The 12,192-nt window shown below is 38.1% G+C and overlaps 2 protein-coding genes across 4 annotated transcripts; one reads left to right on the top strand and one right to left on the bottom strand.

The window, feature by feature from the left end:
- Window positions 1-1,424: 1,424 nt before the first annotated feature.
- UVH3 (5'-3' exonuclease family protein) lies at window positions 1,425-10,228 on the top strand. 3 transcript variants are annotated; one of them, XM_089610583.1, is made up of 18 exons: window positions 1,425-1,562; window positions 1,636-1,886; window positions 2,284-2,462; window positions 2,575-2,680; window positions 2,810-2,884; window positions 2,966-3,084; window positions 3,169-3,301; window positions 3,721-3,798; window positions 3,899-3,952; window positions 4,193-4,377; window positions 4,471-6,025; window positions 6,373-6,567; window positions 6,886-6,971; window positions 7,684-7,978; window positions 8,078-8,214; window positions 8,344-8,428; window positions 8,561-9,013; window positions 9,336-10,228. In XM_089610583.1, exons 1-18 carry the CDS (start codon window positions 1,475-1,477, stop codon window positions 9,861-9,863), a joined length of 4,602 nt encoding a protein of 1,533 aa, XP_089466709.1. In that variant the 5' UTR covers window positions 1,425-1,474; the 3' UTR covers window positions 9,864-10,228. The 3 variants fall into 3 exon arrangements, with proteins under 3 accessions (XP_089466709.1, XP_089466739.1, XP_089466776.1); XM_089610613.1 differs by lacking the exons at window positions 1,425-1,562; window positions 1,636-1,886; window positions 2,284-2,462; window positions 2,575-2,680; window positions 2,810-2,884 and having other exon boundaries at window positions 2,963-3,084; window positions 3,177-3,301; XM_089610650.1 differs by lacking the exons at window positions 1,425-1,562; window positions 1,636-1,886; window positions 2,284-2,462; window positions 2,575-2,680; window positions 2,810-2,884 and having other exon boundaries at window positions 2,973-3,089.
- Window positions 10,229-10,857: 629 nt separating this feature from the next.
- Window positions 10,858-11,960, bottom strand: LOC149406054 (uncharacterized). Its single transcript, XM_089628879.1, has 3 exons — window positions 11,898-11,960; window positions 11,499-11,811; window positions 10,858-11,220 (listed from the first exon to the last, which is right to left on the bottom strand). Exons 1-3 carry the CDS (start codon window positions 11,920-11,922, stop codon window positions 11,112-11,114), a joined length of 447 nt encoding a protein of 148 aa, XP_089485005.1. The 5' UTR covers window positions 11,923-11,960; the 3' UTR covers window positions 10,858-11,111.
- Window positions 11,961-12,192: the final 232 nt, after the last annotated feature.

Raw genomic sequence — 12,192 nt, 5'->3', positions numbered from 1 at the left:
GGGTTGTAAGATATATACATACACCATAATTCTAACATGTGATAATGTACATATAGTTAACAGAAAATGTACAAATGTAGAATCGAGTGTACATGCAGTTATAAGCTACTATACCTGCAATTAACTATTATACATCTAGCAACTGTCATAATATACACTGCACCTGCAAAGCAAATAAAGAAAAGAAAATAGCAATTGCACAATTTGTACAAACCGTTATCTCACTTGTGTTCTAAAAATACTATAGTAATATTTATCCTAGCTAGTCCCTCACACGTTCTATTGTTATTATTAGTAAACTAAACTACCAAACTCGATCTCTCCCCCGAGAAAAAGAGACGAGCTTATTTGTTAGATGTAAATACGCAGATGAGAATAGAAATATAGTAACACATGATGAAAGAGTATGATTGATGTGATAGCAATTTTTCCTTATTTGGAGTCGAGTCAACGCAGTGGCAAGAGTATGGTTATGAGAACTAAGACTAACATCAACAACAATAAAATACATACCCTTTTTTTGTGGGACAATAGCTATTCAACCAAAGCTCTGAAAAGTGGAAGAATCTACTTGATTGAATTCAGGTGTCATAAGATGATGAACGACATAAATTAACAGTTCCTATTGCAACCAAGTCCATAAGCATGTCCCATCAACTTGATTATAATGTAAAAAAAGAATACAAAACACAATTCACACTAGGATCTTGATAATAGTACATTTATATCACAGTTAGAAACAACCTTTTTCATGTAATACGTCTCACAATCTTCTGATAGTTTGGACTTGATCTCTCAATGAGCCAATGAAATTCTTCACATCAAAGATGTCCTCAAAGTTACTATAAAAAAAAAAACCTTATATTAGTAGACTCTCAATTTTTCAAATCAGTAATTGCTAAGGTGCTTGGTTCAACATTTCTCAAGAAATAAATATACCTAAGATCAGCCCAGAAAGATGTCTTATCAAGCTCTGGAACGATTAGTGTAAGATTCAAAAACCGAGTAACAGTCACCATATCATAGATCTGAATGCAAAAGCGAAAGTATAAAGGCACAAAAGGAAAGCGTGATAACCTAAAGTCCGAAAATGGCCTCGTTGACGTTATGATCTTCGAAGCGGACCCATTAGTCCACCAAAACTACTAGTTCTCTTTTTCGGAGGACGATGGAGAAATTTCGTCAAATGCATCTCAGTATTTTTATTACCGGTTGTCTCTCAACAATCTTAATTATCTTTATTGATTACTTTAAGCTCTTTTTTTCTGAACAGTTTCAATATTTATGCGGTAGTTTATCAATATCAATGATACAAAATTTCGTTTTAAAAAAAAAATTATGAGATTTGTCCTCAAAAGGAAAGACTCCGTACGGCGTCGTATTCCAAATGGGTTCTTGTCTGTTTCCACTACAAATACCCATTTGGCGGCAATAACAAAATCGAAACTTGAAAGCGTCGAAAGTCAGCGCAACAATGGGAGTTCACGGCCTCTGGGAGCTTCTCTCCCCCGTCGGCCGCCGCGTCTCCGTCGACACCCTCGCCGGGAAAAGGCTCGCCATCGGTAATAACCTAACCCTAGCCCCAATTTATCGGGATTTTCGGTCTCTAATCTTCGATTCGGGAAATGCGCGCAGACGCGAGCATATGGATGGTTCAGTTCATGAAGGCGATGAGAGACGAGAAGGGAGATATGGTTCGCAACGCTCACGTATTAGGGTTTTTCCGTCGGATCTGCAAGCTGTTGTTCCTCCGGACCAAGCCTGTCTTCGTCTTCGACGGCGCTACGCCTGAGCTCAAGCGCCGTACCGTCGCCGCTCGCCGCCGCCACCGCGACGCCGCCCAGGCCAAGGTCCGAAAGACCGCCGAGAAGTTGCTGCTCAACCATGTGAGTTCTTATATTTATTGTATTGTATTGTATTGTGGGCTTTGTTATGACGAGTGATTCTGTTGTAGAGGTAAAATGCAATTCGGAAAATAATCAATTACAAAATTTATAGCTTTATATATGATTGGCAAGCGATTTTAGATGTACTAGTCGTTGATCACTTGAAGATCGTACCTCCATTAAGCTAAGGGTCTATTTACATCTTATTTAGCGGATATTTAGTTTGGGGCTTAGTTGATTGACAATGCGGACAGAAAAAAGTTTCAATTTTTGTCGTTTTCGTTTGAAGAGTGATATTATTGTGGGGGTTTTTTTTTTCGTGAACTATAAGATTGTATGTTATGCATATTTCCATTTTCTGGAAACTTTGGTCTTATGTATTAAATTCTAATTACAGCTTAAGGCAATGAGATTACAAGAGATAGCAGATAATATCAAGAACCAGAGGAAGGAGCAAAAGAGTGGGGCCAAGGGTAAGAAAAATGTTTCACCCAATCCTTCGAGCTCGACAGGGAATATTTCTGGAGAAAATGCTGTGAGCTCTGATTATCGCAATCGAGAAAAACTAGATGAAATGTGAGTGAGCCACGATTAGCATCACAACACAAACACCTTTTTTTTCCCACTTGAAGCGTGGGAAATTTCTACCTCCTTTTAACCAAACTTTTTATAATTAATTTCACATTAGGTTAGCGGCATCAATAATGGTAGAAGAAGAAGATGGAAGTTTAGCCAACACCTTAGCAGCAAATCAGGAGGACGACGATGAAGATGGAAATGAAGAAATGATATTGGTAAGGTTGTTTTTCGTACCAGTAAGACTCTAGAGTCGATGTTATTATTTTTATTTTTTTGCATTAAATTTAAATTGTGTATTGTATAACCTTTATTTTATTCCACTGTTTCATTAAAAATTTTCACAGCCGGATATGAGCGGTGAAGTTGATCCTACTGTCCTTGCTGCTTTAACTCCTTCGCTGCGACTCGATCTTCTTCAGGTTTGGTTTCATGTAAATTCTGTTTTTCTTTTAACTTTGCATACTAAAAGTTACGTAACCGAGGAAGATATCGGAAACCAGAAACAGAAGCTAAAAAGTGATGCTAAGGGTAAGAAGATCCAGTCAGATAACGTGGAAAGGAACATAGAAATAGGAGAGACAGGGCCGAGCAGTTCCAATCAGCAAAGGCTAGATGAAATGTAAGGTGTTTATAAACTAAGACATGGGTTTTCGAGCAAAAGTTTGGTGCGATCTGTTAATTGATATATTTGAGACTTATATAGGTTGGCAGCGTCACTTATGGAAGAAGAAAGAAGGGCTTTCAGTAATAATGCATCAACATCTTCTGCTCCGAAGCTCGTTGAAGAGGATGAGTATATGGATGCAAATGACGAAGAGGATGAAGAGATGATAGTGGTAATTTTAATCCTATATATTCTTATTCACTTGACACAATCATTTTTTTTCTCTCTTAAGAAGCAGGGTCGTGTTTATGAATTTAATATGGTGCTTGAAATTCAAGGCTTGGGATTATAAAGTATGATGTGATCCCTGGGAATGTCAAGATCACAGGGATAATTAAAAAAACACAGAAAGTACTTGAATTCTTCTGAAGAAGCTGATAACCATAGGGCTGTGAAGTAGTTTACTGAATTATAATAGTTATTTATCAATCAAAATGTTAATATAAGAATCATGGATGGTATGACGAAAAGAAACAATTATGGTTACTTTTTAGTTCCCAGATCTCTTGGGCCGATATTGTTTAAAAATCCCGGTACCTTTATTTTTAGTGCATTTTATGATTTCGTTGCTCATTGTATTTACTTTTGCAGCCGCCAATGGATGGTGAAGTTGATCCTTCCATACTCGCCTCTCTGCCTCCATCGATGCAACTTGATTTGCTTGTTCAAGTACGTATGTGTATCTTCTGATCTACGCTTAGCCACATTAGCATTTCCCTTGTCCATATTTCTCATTCGCGGGCATTGGTTGGCTATTTTTCATTTGTAGATTAGAGAGAGGTTGATGGCAGAAAATAGACAGAAGTATCAGAAAGTCAAGAAGGTAAGTTGCTGAGTTTCACTTTGGTATTGAGTATTTGTTTTTCTTCTTCTAACCATGGTTTTTAGAAAATAAGTAAATGAATTATGTTGGAACTGCTTTGTAATAAATTTATCTTTAATTAATTGCATTGAGTCCTTAGGCATTGGATGAATTGCACTCTTATTTTATTTCCTCTTATTTATTATACTCCTTTCTATACCTTGTGTCTACTCGGTGGTTGACATTTCCTTTTTCATTTAGAACCCTGAAAAGTTTTCTGAGCTACAAATACAATCGTATCTCAAAACTGTTGCTTTCCGCCGAGAGATAAATCAAGTGCAGAAGGCTGCTTCAGGAAGAGGAGTAGCCGGTGTACAGACTTCAAGAATAGCCTCCGAATCCAACAGAGAGTTCATCTTCTCGTCGTCTTTTTCTGGTAACAAACAGTGAGTATTTCTTTCCCTATATGTCTTGACTTATTTTTTATTTTATTTTTTATAATAAAAACAAATCTCTTAATATCTCATGTGATCTATCAGGGTGCTTGCATCTGGCAAATTCGGAGATAAGCCACAGATATCGGAAGAACAGTCTTCGATCGCCACGCCTAATGTAGCATCTACAAGTAAGTCTAAAACAGTGACTGGTTCTGAAGAACAAGCTACAAGCACTGTCCATACAGCTACACCTACAAGTCAATCAAATACAGTGACTGAATCAGAGCTCGATAATTCTAGAAGGGGTTTTGATGACAGTATCGAAACGTATGTTGATGAGCGAGGGCGTGTTCGAGTCAGTAGGGTAAGAGCGATGGGTATCCGTATGAGTCGTGATTTGCAAAGGAACTTAGAACTGATGAAGGAAATTGAAGAGGAAAATGTTAACGTTGCTCAAAGTAAAAGCAACAGTGCTGTCCCAAGTTCTTCCCCTAGCAAAGTTGTCACGGGAACTTTACCTAATGGTGCTGAGGCTGTTAAACTGAGCAATGCAGAAGAAAACTCTGCGTTAAATGGTGATACTTCAATAGAGATTTCTTTTGTAGATGATGGTGACACCACCAACTGTTTCGATGGCGATGATGATTTATTTACTCGTCTAGTGTCCGAAAATCCTGGCGGGCCAGAATCTGATAATATTACGCCATTAGTAAATAACCTCTCTGCCGGTTCTGATTCGGACTGTGACTGGGAGGAAGGTACTATTGAAGCTTACCGTAATACTCTACCTGACGATGCCAACTTGGACTCAAAACACCCTTTTTCGGAAGTTGACCTCAGCGATGGCAGTGAAGTGGAGTGGGAAGAAGAAAATCGTGAAGATTCTGAACACACTACTACACCCCTTGTAGCTCAAAAGAGTGAACACAGTTCAAAGGGTTATTTAGAAGAAGAGGCTGATCTAGAAGAAGCAATAAGGAGAAGTCTCAGGGATAAGGAGGAACAAAATGCATTGCCTGAAAATGATAAGTCAGAACTGCCTGTCAGAAATACTTGTGAAAGTACCGGGGTTCCGGAGTCAAAACAAAGGACAGAAGAGCCAATTTTTCGAGGGGATAACGGTATCCAAATAAATATATCGACTAGCGAAGTTTTGAATGGTGTGAGACCTGGTTTCTCGAAAACTGCTGGTTCTCCCAAGAGGCCGTTGAAGCAATCTATCGCATGCGATCCTGATGAAACTACAGCAAGTTTAGTTAGTTCCCCGAAACAGTTGATGCAAGATGCTAGCAAGTCGGCTGGTTTGTTTGAAGAATTGCCATGTGTTGAATCTCAACCCGAACGCAGTCTGGGCAGCAATACCACGCCGGCTCTTCCTTTTACAGAAGAAGAGATGGCAGAGTTTATCCATGAAATGGACAACGAGGAAAGTTTAACTTTAAAACAGAACGAGAACATCTCTTTCGTAGAAGTTGAACATATGCTGGAGAACTCTGGTCTGGAAAAGGATGAGAATTGGCACGTGGAAGCCGCAGAGGCAAACTTGAAGGAAGAGATGAAGATTTTAGACCAAGAACGCCTCATTCTCGGCGATGAGCGGAGACAGCTTGAACGCAATGCAGAGTCTGTCAGTGGTGAGATGTTTATAGATTGTCAGGTGCGTTAAGAACTTGTTTTTATCATTGCATTGCAAGCAAAACTTTGTCTTCATGGTTTCAATTTTGAGAATGCAATCAGTGTACGTTAAAGTGGTCTTTGTTGGAGAATATTGCAAATATTTTTCTTTTAAAGCATAACCGTTTCATTGTTACTCTTACTCCCAATTAATAAATCGAACTATGAAGTAAACTTGATTTAGCAAACAACTGATATTTGTATACGTACTCATCACTTGACTTTTATTTTTTTTGGAGATCTTATTCTTCACCTAGTATTCTTCTACTGAATTCTTTATTTTTTCTTCAAAAGATGTGCTTATTTATTTTTATTTCTGACTTGTTGTAGGAGCTGCTGCAAATGTTTGGCATACCTTATATCATTTCACCCACTGAAGCCGAAAGTCAATGTGCTTTTTTGGAAATAGCTAACCTTGTCGATGGCGTTGTCACTGATGACTCCGATGCATTCTTGTTTGGAGCACAGAGTGTTTACAAGAACATATTTGATGACCGGAAATATGTGGAGACATACTTCATGAAGGTATGGCTAAAAGAAGGATGGATTGACAATTCACGTGTGTTACTAATTCTCTAGACGCACTTACAGTTGTTATGTATTTATTCAAACACCTTGTGCATTTTTTTCCCTTATGCTATATTGTTTTTGTCATTGTGGTCTCTTCGAAATCTACTTTTAACCGGACCATTGAACTTGGTTTGTTCTTTAATTGACATGTGAAGACAATGACCTCTCTTGGTTCTTCTTTGTTACTTTATACATTTTTTTTCTTCTCAAGTCCAAAGACGATTGTTTAACCCATGCAACTTATCTGTTACTTGTTACTATGTCCCCACCCAGGATATTGAGAATGAGCTGGGATTAAGCAGAGATAAATTGATTAGCATGGCACTTCTTCTTGGAAGCGATTACACCGAAGGTGTCAGGTACCTTTTTTAACTGTGTTTTTTTTACTACCCGTTGTCTTTGCTTTTCCTGATGGTTGGTCGGGTAAGAATGCATTATTTTTCCAGTCCATCATTGTATGTATAGTTCCATGTGCATGGGTGTCTCCTATCATGTTATCAACGTTGGAGATGAAAGGAACCTTGCTTTCAAAATTGTAGATATATTTTTGAACTCGTCGCTGTGTTTTATATACTTTCCGTTTGGCCATTATCAATAAAAAGCCCCTTAATATTTGTAGATATTTAACTCCAAGGGTTCGGTCTAGTGTTAAAGGTAATTTTTGGGCCCATATCAGTCCCAGTTCGATTTCTCCTGGATGCAACAATTGGGTTTCGTGGATTTTAGTCAGACACCGCAGTTATATAAAAAAAATGTAGATATTTAGTTTCCTTCAGTTTATTCAGCTCAGTCAAGTCACAACTTAGCATGAAATCTAAAGAAAAACAACTTAGCATGAAATTGCAGTTTGTTTTACTTGCCACAACATATTAGATGAAAGTGCTTATGACTGAGCTAAATCACCCCTAAGGAGTTATAAATCCGATACAAACCTTATTTACGGATTAATAGATCCGAGAAACATTTTATGCCACGGAACCTGGATTTTCAACAATATGTCCGACTGTTTTTGTAAGGTTGGTTGATTAAATAATCTAATTGATCGTCTCTATGGTTTTCCTTCCATTATAGTGGAATAGGCATTGTTAATGCAATTGAGGTTTTAAACGCTTTTCCCGAGGAAAGTGGACTCAAAGAATTCCGTGACTGGATTGAATCTCCAGATCCCACAATATTGGGAAAGCATGATGACCAATTAGATTCAAAGGCAAGAAAAAAAGGATCAAACGCGGGCAACAATGATAGTTTCTCCCAAACCAATACGACGGAAGTATATTCATTGCAAGAAAACTCAGCTGAAGATCAAGAGCAAAAGAAGTCCGCTGATGACATTCATAAACGAAAGAAAATATTTATGGATAAGCACGTAAGTGCCTTATTTTCCCGGTTTAGTTAATTTTGTTACTTATGTTATTCATGTCGATGAATCTATCATCTCACCACCGTCTTTAATTGTGCTGTGCAGAGAAAAGTGAGCAAGAACTGGCATGTTCCCACATCATTCCCAAGTCAAACAGTTATTTCTGCTTATCTATCTCCCCAAATCGACAAGTCAACTGACGGTTTCTCTTGGGGAAAACCTGATCATTTTCTCCTTCGCAAGTGAGTTCTCTTCTTCTTGGCAGTAAGTTATACATAGTATAGCGTAATAGATCAACTTCGTGCTGGGAATTTTTTTTTCAAAGATAGATAGTGGAAATTTCTTATACTCTCAAATTCTGTGGAATGCAGATTGTGCTGGGAAAAATTTGGCTGGGATAGCCACAAGGCAGATGAATTGATTCTGCCAGTTTTGAAGGAATACAATAAACGTGAGGTTAGGCACAAAAAATTAAGTCAGACATTTTCTTGACGACTATCACGTGGTTTTGAGGATTTTCAATTCAAGACCCGGTTTTATTTTCAGACCTTTTAATCTTTGTTGTTTTGTGTTCGTTGTGCGGTGAAGACTCAACTGCGTCTGGAGGCATTCTACACTTTCAACGAGCCATTTGCGAAATTTCGTAGCAAGAGGATTAAGAAAGCTGTCAAAGGAATTACGGGGAAGAAGTCCGTGAAGTTAGATGACCCCGTGTCAGAAGTTTCTGTAAACAAAGACAAGAGAAAGTCGACCAAGACTGAATTTGGTGATGACCAGTCAGAGAACGTGAGAGAGCATGAGAAGAAATTGACTGCAAAGAAATCGAGGAAGCGGACGAAACTTGGTGCCGTTGTGTCTGAGTCTCCGAATCTCTCAGATGGTGTACGGGGTTCCAACAAAAGATCACAACCGAGCAGAAGAGGCAGAGGAAGAGGAAAGGGAAAAGGAAGTACGCCTCGTGAAGTGTCCGAAACCAGCTCTAGTGATACCGAAGAGGAAGTTCGCGTGGAGACACCAAAAGAACGCGTTGATTTGCGAAGGGTAAGCTTTTTGACATACAAAATAAAAATGTCTAGCTTCTATTTTTTATTTTATTTTATTTTATTTTATTTTTGGGTACTACTGAAGAATCCAGGATCATGTGAGAAGAGCAATGGCAATCATACACGTAATGGTCTTAAAACAATTAACAGACAAAAATGGCCCTTATAGTCAGTAGTACATAAATCCCTCCCTTGAGCAATTCATATGTTTCAGTTCGCTAAGTTCGGGACTCGATAGAATCAATTCGACCAATCCTAGCTTTTGTTGTGCCTGTTTTGTTTGCTTACCTAAAACATTTTAATCGCTCCACACTTTTCAGTCGGGACGAGCTGGGAAGCCCGTGGACTACACAGAAAAGGAATTGGAAACCGAAGACTTGAATCGTTCTGCTGACTCGGGAGATGATAAAGAGGTAGACAAAGAGACATCGAACGCTCCCAAACACAGTCCAGAGCAAGAAGAGCATAACATCACCGATAGCGTTTCTCCTAAGCCGAGCTTCGAGACAGATCACCTCGAAAAAAGAGGGGGATTCTGTTTGGACGAAGGCGATAATAATGATGAAAAACCAGAAGCGGAAGAAGAATACTTGAGATCCGGAGGCGGGTTTTGTGTCGGTGAAGATGAAACCAACCCGGACGAGAATAGCCCTCGTGAGGAAGCTATGCCATTAGCTGAAGAGAATGCTGATCTGGACAAGGCAGTGCTTGGTGTCTCTGAACCGATTTTGGATCCCCCGGGCCCCGCAACGGTGGATCGCTTGCCGCCGGAGAATGATAGTCAGAGAATCCCCGTTGGAGCTCTGCGTTCTATGCCTCACCTGAGGAAAAAGCGGAGAAAGGGCTGATTTTTTTTTAATTTACTACCATTTAGGTCTGAGGGTTTATTTATAGATAACTTCTTAAAGAGTAGATTCTAAGAAATTTAAGGAGATTCAATACTTGAGAATCTTTCTCAAGTTATATGTCCCCGAATCTTTTTCTGGCTACCCGAATCTTGCGCGTTGAACGTTCGCTCTATCTCCAACCATTATTCCTCCATAAGAACATAAGAATGAAATATTACCTTTCTCCGGTAGTCGATTTTGTAATATAAGTATAACGATTCTCGACATTGGAGCTACCAAAGTTTCTTAACATATTGAGAGTTTGAGACAAGCTCATGTATATAATGGAATGTTGTTATGTATATTATAGAAATTTTTATAACTTCTTATCATATGTTTTATTTTTGTTAAAATAAGTTTTGCTAAAAAAACTTGAAAACTTTGTTAATTTGCTGAAAGATATAAATTAAAACCTCTGCTATTTTTCGAATAAATTCAGTCCATATATATATATATATATATATATTAATTTAACTATATTTGGATCATTTAACTATTTAAACGAGTTTATGTTATACATTTAAAAACTTAGGGAGACAAAAAAATGGGACTATGATTAATTAATAAAAGTGACCTTTCAACGTTTTCTATATACATGTAAAAGTATGGAAGTCTAAATTTTGGAAGCGCGACAACCAGAGCCAAAATCATAGGCACTTTAATCTCGGTATCGGGAGCTTTGGTAACAATTCTTTACAATGGTCCGGTAATTTTTTCGTCCGACCTCAAGCCTCGTCGTCGTTATTGCTCAGGCAAACCTTAAATGCTTATTGGGTTTTAGGATGTGCTTTTCTTATTGGCTTATGCATATTCTAAGTCTCATTCTTCAGGTAATCATTTCTACACTCCATTCTAAACCATAAAATGTCATATATTAGATTCTACTCTCTATACAATTGTTCAGTTGATCATCGAGAATTCTTGGTTCGTCTAAAAAATGAAAGAGTCTCTTAGCATCCATTAGTAAACAAAGCCAAAATCCATAGGTTTTGTTGAACAAGTGAATCCGAGTGTGTTGAGTTGAGTGGAGTATATAATAGAATCCGTCATCTAGCGATGGATAGCAACTTCTTAACCCTCCTCAGGTCATTGACTTGCAATTCCATGGCATTCATGTGAAAGGTAATACCGAAAAGAACTGTGGACGTAACAAAAACCCATGCAAATGGCAGCATGGAAAGCATATGGAAATGCCTATAATACCCTTTATTATAATATAGCAGAGCCCAGCAGCCGAGAGGGAAAAAAAAGCCACGCAGCCTCGCGGTGCATTTCAGTACCCTCAATTTGCGGTGTTGCAATTTCTTCTGGGGCTCCCCTGAAACAAATCAAACCAAACCTAAATCAAGTAATTTAATATATTTGTCACCAATTTTATAACATTTTCCCATTTTCCACCAAAAGACTAATTTTTCCCAAGATGCTACCATCGACATCTATTTTTGACCTTCATTATGGGATGTCAACATTGTTGACATCTCGGTGACATTTTGGGCCAAATTAGTCTTTTGGTAGAAAGTGAGAAAATATTATAAAATTGGTGACAAACGAGACAATTTCTCAAAAACTTTTTTTATTTTTATTATTTTTTATTACCTCTCCACATCTTCCACGACCTCCTTTAAAGCAAAAGCAGTGTTCAAGGAATAGTAGTGTAATATCATGTTGAACAAGACAGGCCTCATCCTTATGAGTCGCTTAGCATAAAAAGCCATGAGAGGCGTACAGATGAGTCCAAAAAAGAGCATATCATTCCTATGGATAGTTTCTACCTTACCCAATGATGATGCATATAATGGAACTATGAAGTAACAAATTCCGTGGACAATCGTCAATAAGAAAGAAGAGACAATCACAAACCCACTCCCTATCACGCGCTTCATCACTTGTCTTTCCCACTCCCTTTTTACTGCAATATTCCGAGGTTACGAACCACAGCAAACAAATTTTGACCAGCCGGATCGATCAATATCATTAATCTGGTCATAAACTTACCAGGGATTCCCAAAATTGAAAGCATTGTTTCACTTTGACAACCAATGAAGAAACACCGTTGATTTTTGCACACCCACAAAACAACAGATCGATTTTTTTTTTTTTTTTTTTTTTTTTTTTTTTTTTTTTTTTTTTTTTTTTTTTTTTTTATCAATGCAGCAGATCGATTGATTTAGATTTTATCAACTTGACATTGGACCCTTAAGCCCAAACTTGACATTGGACCCTTAAGCCCCGGTTGGAACCTGGGCCTCATAATTTTTTTTCTAAAACAAAAGGCCCAATATCGTGGAAT

This window comes from Urtica dioica, chromosome 1 (genome assembly GCF_054948205.1).
Source record: "Urtica dioica subsp. dioica isolate 48M chromosome 1, U.dioica_male_clone48M_v1_H2, whole genome shotgun sequence".
Taxonomy (NCBI): domain Eukaryota; kingdom Viridiplantae; phylum Streptophyta; class Magnoliopsida; order Rosales; family Urticaceae; genus Urtica; species Urtica dioica.
The sequence above is the reverse complement of the archived record's forward strand: the minus strand, read 5'-3'. Positions and strand labels throughout refer to the sequence as shown.